The sequence below is a fragment of the Hoplias malabaricus genome, chromosome 1 (genome assembly GCF_029633855.1).
Source record: "Hoplias malabaricus isolate fHopMal1 chromosome 1, fHopMal1.hap1, whole genome shotgun sequence".
NCBI classification, from domain to species: domain Eukaryota; kingdom Metazoa; phylum Chordata; class Actinopteri; order Characiformes; family Erythrinidae; genus Hoplias; species Hoplias malabaricus.
Window position 1 is genome coordinate 55,842,423 of NC_089800.1, and position 15,387 is coordinate 55,857,809.

Genomic DNA, 15,387 nt, shown 5'->3' on the forward strand with positions numbered 1-15,387 from the left:
TCCAAACTGTGTACTTATTTCTTCTACGTTTCTAACTTCCATTGGAAAATCTCAATGTCTCACCACAAAGCTTATTTACTAAAATCTTTTGTTCGGGTTCTAAATTGTAGTGCATTTTCAGAATGTAATCAGATTCTTGGATGAGGCTACAAAAGTAATCAAGTCAACCAAACAGAGAAGTTCTATTTGTAAAATACACATGCTACATGATGTGGCTATGAGTCAAGGGTTTTGCCTTGGTGGCACTGCCCGTCAGCTTAGAGTTAATGTTATAGCGCTGAGGACACTTTGATCATTCATTTGCAGTGGTTTACAGGGATTAATGCAAGACAGAAGCTATAATCTGTTGAATACAGAAAATAATCTTATTTTAGAAGTCCTAAAATATTATGTAAAATGTTATTGTGAATGTACAGGGTCGGCCATTTATATGGATACACCTTAATAAATTGGGAATGGTTGATGATATTAACTTCCTGTTTGTGGCACATTAATATATGGGAGGAGGGAAAACTTTCAAGATGGGAGGTTGACCATGGTGGCCATTTTGGATCCAATTTTTTTGGGAAGAGGGTCATGTGACACATCAAACTTATTGGGAATTTCACAAGAACAATAATGGTGTGCTTGGTTTTAACGTAACTTTATTCGTAATTTTATTAAGGTGTATCCATATAAATGGCCCACCCTGTGTATAATCCACTGTCAAGTGTCAGACAAATCCTTCTATGTCCCCTGTCTTGTCTTTCTCTCTATGTGCTTTGCATGTGTTCCTTTGGTCCAGGTGTTTTCTCAGCCATGCCCCTTCCTTGTGTGTGACTCTTCCAGGTGTTCCTGATTTGTATATGTTACAAGCCCATTTCTTGGTCTCAGTAATCTTTGTTTTTATACTCATTTGTAGTTACTTAGGCTTTCCCTTATGGGTCTTTGGTTGTTAATTATTTAGTCTCTCAGTACATTGTTAGTGGTTGCTGTGGTTTTTGTTTTGTACCTTTTTACCCGTTCTCAAGTTTAGATACTCTATATATTAATAGATTAAAACATAACTGCTTAAAGGTATTAAAGGTAGATTGTTTACTGATGTAAGATATGTAACAGTGCTATTATTATTATTATGTCTTGTATTGTTTCACTGTTGGCCTGGGACATTTTCCGTCAGTGAGAACTGGCTGGGAAGGCTATGTCCCAAGCCGGGACTGTTTTCACCACAAAACACAAGTGTGGCCAGCAAGGAGCGGGAATCTGTGTTGTGGTGAGGGAAAGAGCTTTCAGTACTAGCTATGTTTGTGTGTATTAATGTGTAAAATGTTAGATGCTGATTTATAATGCTGTGTTGTAAAGCCCCATGGGAAGAACAAGGGCATGATATAACATTTTATGTTTTAATATTATTATGTTCAAGGCAGGCTACAGGTATATTTAAGAAAAAAAAAAAACACACAGAAACAACAAGTTCTTACCAGTGCACACCATCTTGCTTAGGTCAAGCTCATAGCCATCAAAACAGTCACAGGTGTAGCCCTCTCGAACACGAACACAGCGCCCATTTTCACAGCCATCTAAGATGCCACACTCTTCTGCTTGTAAACCTTCAAAGCCTTCATTACGATCTAAATGAAAAACATGCACCAAGAAGGGCTGTTCAATGAAATGCTACTAAGGAACACCGGCATTTGAACCTGTTTTGCTGTTCTAGCTTCCACGGTTACAATTTTCAAATGATTAGTATTTGTAAAAATATTTAGGATTTTTATTGGCATAATATGGTGACTTTACTCAGGAAACTGAATCTTGGACTCAATACAGGCGCTGGTCTTTTTCATGAAAAAGTGGATTTATTTTTAGTAATTCCATTCAAAAGTGAAACTTGTATATTATACTCATTCATTACACACAGACTGATATATTTCAAGTGATTTTTCTTTTAATTTGATGATTATAACCGACAACTAATGAAAACCCCAAATTCAGTATCTCAGAAAATTAGAATATTACTTAAGACCAACAGAAAAATTGGATTTTTAGAAACGCTGGCCGACTGAAAAGTGTGAACATGAAAAGTACGAACATGTACAGCACTCAGTACTTAGTTGGAGCTCCTTTTGCCTGAATTACTGCAGCAATGCGGCGTGGCATGGAGTCGAACAGTCTGTGGCACTGCTCAGGTGTTATATGAGAGCCCAGGTTGCTCTGATAGTGGCCTTCAGCTCTTCTGCATTGTTGGGTCTGGCGTATTGAATCTTCCTCTTTACAATACTCTATAGATTTTCTATGGGGTTAAGGTCAGGTGAGTTTGCTGGCCAATTAAGAACAGGGAGACCATGGTCCTTAAACCAGGTACTGGTAGCATTGGCACTGTGTGCAGGTGCCAAGTCCTGTAGGAAAATGAAATCTGCATCTCCATAAAGTTGGTCAGCAGCAGGAAGCATGAAGTGCTCTAAACCTTGGACCTTGGTGGACCAACACCAGCAGATGACATGACGCCCCAAACCATCACTGACTGTGGAAACTTTACAATGGACCTCAAGTAACGTGGATTCTGTGCCTCTCCTCTCTTCCTCCAGACTCTGGAAACCTATTTCCAAAGGAAATGCAAAATCTACTTTTATCAGAGACATAACTGTGTACCACTCAGCAGCCGTCCAGTCCTTTATGGAAGCGAGGCGCTTCAGACGCTGTCTCTTGTTCAGGAGTGGCTCGACACAAGGAATGCAACGCTGAAACCTATGTCTTACATACGTCTGTGTGGTGGTGGTTCTTGAAGCACTGACTCCAGCTGCAGTCCAGTCTTTGTGAATCTCCCCCACGTTTTCGAATGGGTTTTTGTTGCTTACAGAACTAGACTGCGAGACCATTTAAAGGCCTTTGCAGGTGTTTTGAGTTAACTAGCTGATTAGAGAGTGGCACCAGGTGTCTTCAAATTTCAACCTTCTCACAAGATTCTAAATTTCTGAGAAACTTAATTTGGGGTTCATTAGTTGTCAGTTATAATCATCAAATTAAAAGAAATATACACTTGAAATATATCAGTCTGTGTGTAATGAATGACTATAACATACAAAGTTAATAATAATATAACAATTTCACTTTTTGAATGGAATTACTGAATTAAATACATTTTTCACGATATTCTAATTTTATGACCATCACTTAATTGTTCATAATTTTTTGTTTTGACATATTCCATATTTCCATTTCTAAACAGTTTGTGGCTTGGCGGTTCTTTTTTGCACACAGTTTTAATCATTTATATTCCAGAACACACTTTACTACAAATACAAATTTGATGTATATATTTATTTATTTAATTTTAAAATTGTAAGGAACAAATGCTAAATAGAGCATGCAAAGTGATGAAAAGTTCTGGAAGAATGATATTACCCCTGAACGGATCCAAACGTCGTGGTTGCTGGGTCACTCTGGGTCTCTGTAGAGGGACTTGCACTGTTTCCCTAGATATGTAATCACTTGAGGGATCAGGGAAAGACCTACTCAAAGGTCCTTCAGAAATACTATAGTCACCTCCTGCAAAACCATAGTTATCCCAGTATTGTTGTACATAGGATCCTTCAGGAGGGGCATCTGGTCCATACTCCAAGCCTGTTGCCTCTCGAAGACTGTCTGTGCCTCTCTCATGCAGGTTACACAATGCAGCATAAGCATCTTTGTGAAGATACAAGCCAAAATTGTTAGTCAGAAGCTGATTTCACATCAAGTTAGAATGATTATCTAACAAGAGCTGCTTGGATCAATAAAATGTGCCTCGCAAATCTTTGAAAATAGACTTCTTTTTAATTGTCTTTAATAAATACTCACCAGAAGATTTCTTGGGGCAAAATGCACACTGCGAACCCCATGAAATACCGGAAAGGCAGCAGCACTCAGTGAAGGTTGTTGAATACCCATAAGGATCAGAACACATGCGATCATCTTTCACCTGTCGCCAGCAGATGTCTGTATGAACTTTTGTGTCAGGAGCACCTACCAGCAGAATCAGATAAAAGAGTGTAAATTATGAATGCATACAGAAGAGCAAGACAACATGAAAAGGAAATCCAGTTTAATGCACTTTCACTCTGTACAGTGGGGATATATGCCTCACCATCTGTGCTGTTGATGGAGATGCAGCGGCGCTGTGTGCTGTCTAGGACCATGGGAGGACTGCAGAAGCAGTTGAAGGAGCCAGCTGTGTTCACACACATTCCATGTTCACAAACACGCTCCTGACATTCATCATAGTCTGAAACACATTACCAGAAAATGTGTCTACCCCACTTTCCAAACCATTATCTTAATTACATATTTAGCTTCTACACATTTTTATTTTATTAAAATAAATAAAAGTGAAGTTTTATATGTTTTGTAATTATTAAAAATACAATATGTAATACAGTACTGTTGTCCAGAAAAAAGTATGATATTTTGCACATCAAAAAGCAATTACATATACATATTTGCAACCAGTTAAATGAAAACATGAATGAATTGGACAACTGCAGGTAATTCACCACATTCTTTAGAAATAACTTTAAAAACACCTTAATCACCATGTTTTTAGTTAACTGTAATCTGCATACCAAATTGCCAATTGTGGTACAACAAAACTTGATAATACATGCAAAAATATTTGCATTATTTACCAACACATTCCATTTGGATGTGGTCATAGTAAAAGCCTTCACGACACAAGCAGGAATATGAGCCGTGGTAGTTTATGCATTGACCATTTTTACATAATTCCGGGCCAAATGTCGCACATTCATCTGCATCTGTGGGCAAAAAATGTTTCAATGGACTTACAAGCTAACAAAACAGAACACTTGTTTTTACTTGATAGTCAAAAGAATATTACAATAAATTAAATCAGAGAGAAACATAAAAAAGCATGTAATTTGGAATGCCAATTTTTTCAGGTAAATATATTTGGAAAAATTCAACATAAAGGCTTTAGACTTATTAGGCATGATGTGATATTAACTTTAACATCTTTTGAAGGAATCAAATCAATGATTCAATCATTATTTATTTTGATGGGGTCACAGATTGTTCATATTCTGCCTCAAAACATTTCTAAACATGTGTAGAAGAAACAGTGCAATTAAATCATGACCATAAACAACCATGCTAACCTTGATTTCAGTCATACATGCAATCACACTAACACATAAGAAGGCGTTTTCAGTTAATTACAATAAAAAAACTGTAAAAGAACCTTTGATCATAAGATGGTCAATCCCTCGTATTGAGGAGATCACTGTGAGAATGCCAGAACCATGTGGACAGAGCCAATCATACTCCTCTGAGGACAGAAAAACAGTCAAAATGACTTAGTCATATGTAAATATTTCATATACAGTCATATATAAAAGTTTGACTATTCCTGATCACATGAAACGTGTTGTTGACTTCTGAAAATTAAAGATATACATATATTTTTAAATATAGAAAAAGCATATAATATCAATATATATATATATATATATATATATTGTAAGGCATATAATATAATAAATATGGTATATATATATAAATAACTTATTGTTATATAATACTAATAAGAATAGCATTACAGCATAAAATATCAATAAAAATTGCATGGCATATGAATAATCTTATTCAAATACGTTTCATAATTTTATTATAATAATTATTACAAATATTACTGAAAAAATACAATACAGTGTTTTGGAAAAAAAAAAAAATATATATATATATATATATATATATAAAATAAAAAATAAACAGCGCTGTTACATTCCAGCACAAATTTTTTTCTAGGTACTTTACCTTGTCCTTTGACTGGGCAGGCATGGATTTCACAGTTGTCTCCCCAGCCTGCTCCCACTGTGCAGCAGCACTCCTGCTTTGTTACGTTTTGAGAGAGAGCATTCTCACACAAGTTTGCATCATTTAGGTTGTAGTAGCATTCCTTTCTTTGTTCCGTCTGAGAGTCTGAGAGGATTCCCATATAGAACGCATAAAAACACTCAGAAGAGAAGAATGGCATTCATGCTTTTAAAAAAAGGGTTCATCAGGATAAAACAAATTAACACAAATTTCCCCCTACTTTGAATAAAGCAGACTAGTCATGATACAGCAACTATACATTTGTGGACACTTGTTCATCTATTGTTTCTACAAAACTGACTTAAATGGTATTCTGTGATAGCTTCTTCTGGGAAGGGTAGTTGATGAGTTGTCACAACAACCTTGAGCTGAACATGTTTAAATCAGTGGAGATGACAGTGGATTACAGGAAAGTCCCCTACCGCTTCCAGCCCTCATAATATTCAACAAGTTCCTGGGAATCACAATCACCAATTAGAGACTTAAATTGGGACTCCAAAATCATGAACATCACAAAGAGTATTTACTTCGTCCCCCAGCAGAAGGATTTTGACCTGCCTCAGCAGCTGTTGTTCCAATTCAATACATCCATTATAGACAGGTTTATCACCTTCTCCAATATATTTTGGTAAAGGTCTGCCACCAAACACGATATTCCCCAAACATCAGATATGCAGAAAGAGCACTAGGGCAGCCTTCCCACTCTGCATGACCTGCACACATCCAGAACCAGGAAGTGTGCAGAGAAAATCATTGCTGACCCATTACACCCAGATGATAAACTATTTCAGCTCCTCATCTCAGGCAGGCCAAATGAGTGTTAAAATCACACTGCAGAAAAGCCTCATTCCACACGCCATCACACTTGATGACGGTAGCTGATACTACCATTTATTTTACTGATAGAGTCATGGCTTTACCCTTATATCTGAACTGTGTATACATGTGTTCATGTTTACAAGAATATGCATGTGAGACAGAAATAAGGTTGGGATGTCTTGGCTACTTATCTATGAAATGTATATTGTCTGTTACTGTTCACTTTGAGATACTGTTTAAACAAAAGCCTATTTCACACTGGAACAGTAACCGAGAATGTTTACGCAGAGGAGCAGTATGTGAGTATCTCCTGAACGTGCTGCACAGGTACCGCGCCATGCCTAAAGTCGGTGGAACATTTCCTGCTGTAAGAACACCTCTGACACAGAAAATCTCCTACTGTCTGTTGCATGTCTGAAAGGATCACTCCGGGACATCTCTGGACCTGATACTCTGGAGTTTCTCTTGAGTTTCTCTGGAGTTCATATTGCCAATGTCCAATCAAAAACAAGTCTCCCCATTTTTGTTTATTACATCAATTGAACACAGCAGCTGACTTTTATATTGTGTAAATTTCATGATGAATGAACCAATAGAAATACATAAAAATTACTTGTAAAATCCTTTTACATTGACTTCCATTGAAATTTAAGAAGGCTTTTTTTCTCCTGTAGTTATTTTGAAGATGCATGTTTTGATTGGACAGTGACGATATGCGAAAGTGTCTAAAGACTAATTCAGAAGACAATACTCCAACTCATCCCTTAAGTACATTAGTAACCGAGGTCTGTCACTCCAGCAAAAGTATTTAATCTGCTCTATAGCACAATGAACATAGTGTTGACTTTGGTCCACGTGGAGCTTCTTCATAGCCCATTTTTGTATTTCTGGCTTTTTCCATGGAAATGAAACAAACAAATGTACATATACTGTATATTTGCTTCAAACTGTTTTAATTTCTTATGAAAATATTGGTTTCTGGATATTTTTATTTATTAATACTGAAAGTAGTGCTGCATAGCCAAAAATCTTGAGAAATATAATTTATTGATTAATAAATGGTATGCTGTGATAGAGAGCAAACTGATTTGAATTCAGACCTCCACTATTTAGGACTGATTGGTGAGGGGAAAATAGTGCAAACTAAGAGTTTTTGCCATCACTAAAGCATCTATGCCATCATGTTTAAGCATCTACACATTAAAATGTAAACCTGAATATCTCCTGTAGGCTGCAGGAGGTCAGCGTAATCATGGGAAAGCCGAATCATTGATCACAGCGCTGTAATGTTTATCACATTTTTCCAACACAGCTTGACACAAACTGATCATGGCTCCGTGGGCTCTGGCCATTCATATCTAAACAATAGGCTCAGTCAAAACCTCAGAAATCCATATTTTTTCATTCAGTTGATTTACATAACAAAAGTTAACATACCAGAATGTACAAGGGACTTAGAAAACCTCAGAATTTTTTCTATTCTTTCTAAGTTATTCCATAAATATCTTATGTTTGGAATTACTGAAATGACACCACAAGGACAGGCCAACTTCATATCTGGAGGTAAAGTTACTCAGATCTTTCCAAGTCACATTGTATGTCAGTAATCTGTTTGTGTTCAAGGTTGCAAAAATGTTTCCACATATGCACTGCCAACTACTATACCAAAGACTTGTTTGTATTGAAACATAATTAAGTTGACTCAAATTTGGCTAAGCAGGCCATCTGTGTCAGTTGCATGCAGAGGATGGAAGATTACATCAGAATAAACGATAGCCTGGCTGCTGTTGGAGTTATAGGATCATGAGTGTTCCATTAATTTCAAACTGTATACACATTTCACACAAAAGGTCAAATTTAAACAGTTAACATGGTGAAATTGTGAATTTAAAAAGATACATGACTTTAAATTTAAAATAGAAAGAAAATAAAAATTTAAGTCTATGTAACTTAAAACTTCAAGAGATATGTATATTTTCCATGACCATTAAGACAAACATTGGCATCACTGCAGAAAATAGAAGCAGAAATTAGCACATGTACCTAGATTAGCCTTAGTGAAATTTAACACTTATTTGTATAGGATTAAAAATGCATTATAAATGCATCTGTTCAATGCTGACATTTAATATATGATCATGTGCTGATTCTAATATCATTGAGCATTTCTTGTTTTCTTACCTGGTAACTCAGTGTGGCGGGAGCTACATTGGATAGTAACAGGGTCGAATTCCTGATTCTCACTGGGGCAGATGCACAGGAAGCTTCCCTCCACATTCTCACACTGAGCTTCACCACATCGATCACTACTCATCTCACACTCATTTACATCTGAACCCACACACAAACACACACACACACACAAACACACACACACACACACTTTTGTTCATTTATCAAAGGAGCCACTGTTGAACAAATTATAATTAAGCAGTGCAGCAAGGGGGCGGTACAAACATGGCAATGGCAAGGCACAAGAGTGTTTGAGAGATGTCTACAAACCAATACCATCACGAAGCAATGCTGTTATGAAGTATCTATTGCTATGCGTTTGGAAATGGTTTTCCTTGTGGGGAATGAGTTTTAGTACTATGTGGTGTCAGCTGAAAATATGCACCAAACCTTACGTGGTTACATGATCAGAAGCTAACCATTAATAAAGGAGCTGATGATGCTTTACGCAACCTGTGTATGTATGGACTAGTCTTTAACTGTATGCCAGCAAAGTGTTTCCAATGAAGTGACCTGTGAATGTAGTTACAATTAGATAATAAAGTATTTACTGCTTTCTTTCATACCAACACAGACTTGGTCATCAGGAGCATTGGTGTATCCTTGGTCACACTGACAGCGGTAAGATCCATCTGTGTTCTCACAGTAGCCATGCTTGCCACAGATTGTCTCATCTTCACACTCATCAATATCTAAAAAAGAACAGGCAAAGAGCAATATTAACTTCAGCAGACTTGATAATTGGTTTATATTTTGGTGTAAGCATGTTTGTGTAGAGTGGAATGACGTTGGCATGCTTTGCATAGTTGTGAAAACAAATCAGAGGTGCAGATTTTGTCATCATTTATTAGCTATCAACACTGTCAATTACTAGACAGTAATCTGTGCCAAAACATCATATCTGCCACTGTTTATTACCAGCCAGAATAACAACTGGGATTCTCAAATGTGACTTAAACATATCAAAAAGTTGTATTTACTGCACCCAGCATAGTTAAACATTTTCAAATGTCCTCAGTGCTGTCATTTACTTTTCATCGTGTACCATTATTTCATTCAAAACAGGTTTGGGACTGGATAAACAAGAGAATGGCGACCCATAAACTGGATGAAAAGTGATTCCCTTGCTCTCCTTGGCTCCCCATACGTACATAAAATACAACATTGTACATGCATCTGGAAAGCTTCAGGCTGGAACTTGTGCACTGTGGAGTGACTCTCTGCTCACTTAGCAGGCCTGGGAGGTCAGATTATGTAACCATGTGAAGCCTTGAGCTTTCTCTTAGGCCACTTAACCAATGTTTTATAAGGAGAAAAATGAGTTGAAAACTTTAATGTTCCATGTCTGGCAAGAAATTAAGTCCTGAGAAATGTTTCAACCCCAGGCTGATCTCCACATCAATCATCACAGGCTTGTTCTGGAATAATACAAGGAATCAGTTCATTTTTCTTAAGTGCCAGATGAACACTTTCTCATAAAGATGGCCTACAGCAGAAATTAATCAGATGTAGTTATAGTTTTAATCTGTCGTCAACTCTTTTTCAGCATTTGCATACGTCTTAATAAGAAGAGTCCTTCTTGACAATTTAAGTCTTGTTGGTGTGGTGTCAGTGCAAGCTCAGAGAATTTTCTAGGCCAAAAATGAACAAATTTAATAAGATGCCACTACATAATATAAGGTAACAAAAACACAAAATAGGATCTGTTATATACCACCTCAGTAGTATTGGGTCTTTTCTGGCCAGAGCAAAGTATAACAGCAACAATGGCTACTCCAGATTTACAATATACAACAGCACAATGCTAAATCAAAGCCATACTGCATGTACTCAGAGGGAACAGCGCATTCTGTGTATATTCTGCATGGTTGAATATTCTGGAATACAACATACTGTTTAACACTGCTGACATTTGCTAGCAATTTTTTCTTGAATACATAATTTAGATTATGCCTTGGCAAATGGCGAGACAAGCCCAGGACATGAGACAGAAGGACAAGAGTGCCTGATTATAATTGGCTGGAAAAACAAACACACTGAGTGCTTTTTACACCTCAGCCACCAGTGACTGCTCTGTAGTATTTAACACAAACCCCTGGTTAATGTTAACACCAGAAATATCCAGGATAGAACCCCCTAAATCCAATGCATTGGTAAGCAACTCTCAAAACCAATGGCACAATTTTTCTTGAATACGTAATTAGGATTAAGGACTTAGAGACAAGAAAGGACACTAGAAAAAGTTCAGGAAGGCCTGATTATAATTGGCTGAAAAAAATGTCAAAGTACCTCACTAACAAGGACTGCCATGTAGCATAGAAGATTATCATTAATCTCACAGCTGAGAGAATGGTGAAGTTAGCTACATCCCAAAACAAATGCGTCAACTGGCAGCATACCAAAAACAATGGCCCCAATAGCAACACCTCAAAACAAATTCTTAAAAACAATTCCCATCAGCTTTCAAAGGGATTATGAAATGTCCAAGATGTGAAGCATAAAATCACACAAAAATGCATGATGTAGTACTTGCTTGAGCTTTGAGAAAGAAGAAAAGGAAACTTGTAAAAAGTTTTAAAAAAAAATAGAGAAATGGTCCATTAAGAAATTAATATTTGAATAAATCTGATGTGTAGAAAATTTCACTAGGCATTTTGCTCTAAGTTTTGATGAGAATAAAATATAGGCCTAGGTACATGAGCTGCAGTGAATTCTTCCTGAAAAGTCTGGGCAGTCAGTAGAGACGGACTCCCACCAAGCAGTTCTAGCCTGTGGGTGAACTAACGGGACATGATCCAAACGACTGGAAAGCAATCAGACATTGAGTGGTCAGGGAATACTACATCAGAGCCAAAACTACTCCAGCCTTAATAAGTTTGCAATAGAGTGTGAATATGATACGACACTGTCTTTATAATTCCGCTGAAACACACAAACTAATGTGCAGATATGCTGTCCAAATGAGTAGGTACTCTCTCAGTCTAACACACATGCACATTCACCACAGTGCCATAACAAACCCACAGTCTAGTCTCTGAATCCTCAGGGTGGGTTTGAGAGGAAACACTAGCCCATAACTTAAGAGAAGCATTTTATATCTTTGTGTAAAACATTTCCTCTGGTGTCAGGAGCTTAAGTGGGCTTTTGAACAACAGTGCAAGTGGTCAGGTTAACTGTGAAAGCCCAGGGGAATGTAACAGTAGAGTTCAGCTGGTAGCATAGAGTTGAAATTTGAGAATCACTTTTTTAACCTTTTTGTGAAAGTTGAAAAATGCAGGTACACCACATGATCACAGATTATGATGGAAGGACAGAAATCATTGCCAAACTTGCTTTGACAGAGTTCTCACTGATGTGAGGGACACTGCAATTATGACTGTCAGAGAATAAGAACACACTTGGCCTCACAAAGAGCAGACCGTGGCTTACGCATTAGGACCCCATCATAATCAGTGACATAAAATTTAGAGGAAGTGAAATTCTTTTTCCATGTCATTATAATGACTACTACTTAACATACACTGCAAGAACAGATGTACAGGCCTGAGGCTATGTATGTGTATCTTCTCACATATTATCAATTAAGAGCATAAATATAGTGCGAGTTTAATGTGCTAAATAGATGTAAAATGAATTGGAACAACAAAGCATTTTCATTTCATAGGTTTTTAAAAGAAATTTGCTAAATCTACAACTGTAACTTATTATAAAAAGGATGAAGTTGTTTAAAGTTGCAGAGGCATGTGCAAAATGTAAGAGCAGACAGTAAAACCTTTTTTATTTGTTTAATAATTAATTAATGGTATGTTATGGAAGGATTAATAGAAAAGAATGTCTCCCACTTCCACAGCCTCAGCCCATTGCAAAGCCTCCTTGGATTTATACAATACAGTGTACAGGGTGTGGTGTATGGATATATTATACACTGTTACAATTCCATTATATTTTTTATTGGTTTAAACCGTGAACACACATGTATAAATGTACATACACCCTGATGTCCTCAGAACGGAGAACAACTTGGTCAAGCTGAGCCAAAGACAACCTCAACTGCCACTGCAGACCAGAGAGAAAACATATCTACACCCTTTCAATTTCTTGAAGAAACAGTGAAATTACACAGTCCCACCACAATTTCATGCTAAACACTTTCAAGTGGATTAAACGTTCCTTGAATAATTGCAAAGTGTGGAGCCTTGTGCTCCACTGCTTTACTGGCACAATGAAAGAACCTTGCCTGTCATTTCAAAGCTGGACCAAGTGAACATTGTTTAGAGGACTGTGCTCAGAAAAAGATGTGGCATATGGATGAACGTCTGAGTTTTTATTTAGATTGCCCTCAAAAGGTTGGCCAAGATGAGAGGCATATGACAATAATGGACTTTATCACAACCACTAACATCCTATTATGCTGTAGCACAATTCCTAAAATAATAATGACACTTTTCTAGGGGGGTTGACTTTCAATGTTCATGGTATACACGGTCAAAAATGACTAATGAACAGTTATAAAATCCCACCAAAAAGTGGCACAAATCTGATCTAGGAGGGATATTTCAAGAAAAAGTTGCTTATCCATTAAGGCCCAGAATTCACAGGGATTGGTGCATAAGCTGAAGTCAGTGGCATGTTCTTTATATTTCAACGTCTCTCTGACTTTCCTCAACTGGGAAGTAATAAAACCCATCCTTCCAAACACATTGTTTCAACATCCATTTTGCTGCCTTTTTGGAAATTTTCAAACTCTGAGAAAAAACTTGCCTTTTGCTGGAATCCATGCCTCTGCGGAAACCATTCAAGAGTAAAAACAGTTTTTTAAAGTAAGCTATATATATGAAAACCTTTGTACATACAATAAGAATCCAATCTCAAATTTGGACAAAGGTCAAATCACAAAAAAGGGGCTTAAAACACTAAGAAAATGTCATGTGCCATTGTGCCTCTAAAACCAAGTGTCTTTAATGTTGCAACAGTTAAAAGCTTGGGTTTGTTCCCAGGTTGGAGTTGTACTGATGTAGGGAATTGTTTGATTAATACAGAATACGTGTACAGGAACATTTAGATTTTCATAGTTATCTGCAGCTTTACACAATTTCAAGCAGCTGTTTATGAGCTATTTGAAATAAAAAGTGTGCTTTATGAATCATCTTAAAATATCAACTTTCATCTTATGTTGTCTTACATTTATTGAATAAATAACCTAGGTCACTGACAATACAAATGATGTGAAAAATTATATTAACAGCACTGTTAAGTGGGGTATTAAGGCTTCACCCATTTTTTGTATACTGGACTAAAATAAAATCAAAGTAATAGATGAAGGAACAAAACATTGTAATTCTTAAATTATTATTATCATAGTTTTATATGTTGTCTGGAACCCCTAACGAAGAGGAAGGAAATCCACTGTCAAGAAAACATAAGGGTTAAATGGCCTGCTTCTAAATGGTTTTCATATAAGCTTGCTGTAGGTCTGATGGTAACTCGCCACTCACCACAATCTTTGTTCTCCTCTACATAAAAGCCTGACGGGCAGCCCTTGAAGCAGCGGTATGAACCCAGTGTGTTCTCACAGTTCCACGTCCCACACGGTACACTGAACTCTTTACATTCATCCACATCTAGAGACAATATATACAGCAGATATTGAAAATGCAGGTGCAAGTAATTTTTCTCATATTTAATGACAGCTCATCTGAGAAAAAAAGTATGTTCTTAATGTAAATGTAGTGAGAATTAATTTAATTTAGAATCAAGACTGTCACGTTTTATATGATGAATAATAGCAACTAACTGTTCAATTTTCATTGTTTGCAACTATTAAGATACACATCAAAATAGTTTGACTTTGTGGTTTAATGACCTTGTTTCCACGCTCCCAACAACAGACAGAGCTCCAACAAACATGAACAAACATGTCTCTTTATGTTTCAAGAATGTGTGTTCAGCTTTCTTTTATTTAAATAAATTGTTTCAACGAGACTGATGAAAACATAACTAATTCCCATAAGAGTGTGCTAACAACCATGGAACATAATTGCTTACATAATCGCAATTGGCTCAAAAAATTGCAAGACAGGAATAGTTACAAAGCTTTGATATTGTTATGATGAAATGTACCACACACTTAGTTATATTACAAATATTCTGAAAACAGTAAGACACAAACTCACCCTCACAATCCTTTGAGTCATTAGAGAACTTGTAGCCCGAATCACAGAGACACTGATAGGAGCCATCTGTGTTCTGGCACAGTCCATTAGAGCAGGTTCCTTCCATAATACACTCATCCATATCTAACACAGAGACACATAAAAGAGGAAAAGAAGAGTGGTAGAAAAAAGGGGAAAGATAAAAATAAACATTATTTTCTGCACACGATGAAACCACTTGCAGTGCAAACCCTGTCTTTAAATGTATAGACTAAAATAAATAAAAAAATAAAAATAAAAAAACCTATAGCTTTTACGTTTTTGTTTATATAATATA

The 15,387-nt window shown here is 36.6% G+C and overlaps 1 protein-coding gene across 1 annotated transcript in view; it reads right to left on the reverse strand.

The window, feature by feature from the left end:
- Window positions 1–15,387, reverse strand: part of LOC136693823 (latent-transforming growth factor beta-binding protein 2-like) — a 117,982-nt gene that overhangs the window by 2,572 nt on the left and 100,023 nt on the right. The window contains exons 27-37 of the mRNA XM_066667011.1: window positions 15,072–15,194; window positions 14,394–14,519; window positions 9,465–9,590; window positions 8,848–8,997; window positions 5,788–5,952; window positions 5,213–5,299; window positions 4,641–4,769; window positions 4,103–4,240; window positions 3,817–3,981; window positions 3,382–3,663; window positions 1,461–1,610 (exon numbers count right to left, since the gene is read on the reverse strand). Coding sequence (XP_066523108.1) covers window positions 1,461–1,610; window positions 3,382–3,663; window positions 3,817–3,981; window positions 4,103–4,240; window positions 4,641–4,769; window positions 5,213–5,299; window positions 5,788–5,952; window positions 8,848–8,997; window positions 9,465–9,590; window positions 14,394–14,519; window positions 15,072–15,194 — 1,641 coding nt within the window. The remainder of the gene's footprint in view (window positions 1–1,460; window positions 1,611–3,381; window positions 3,664–3,816; window positions 3,982–4,102; window positions 4,241–4,640; window positions 4,770–5,212; window positions 5,300–5,787; window positions 5,953–8,847; window positions 8,998–9,464; window positions 9,591–14,393; window positions 14,520–15,071; window positions 15,195–15,387) is intronic.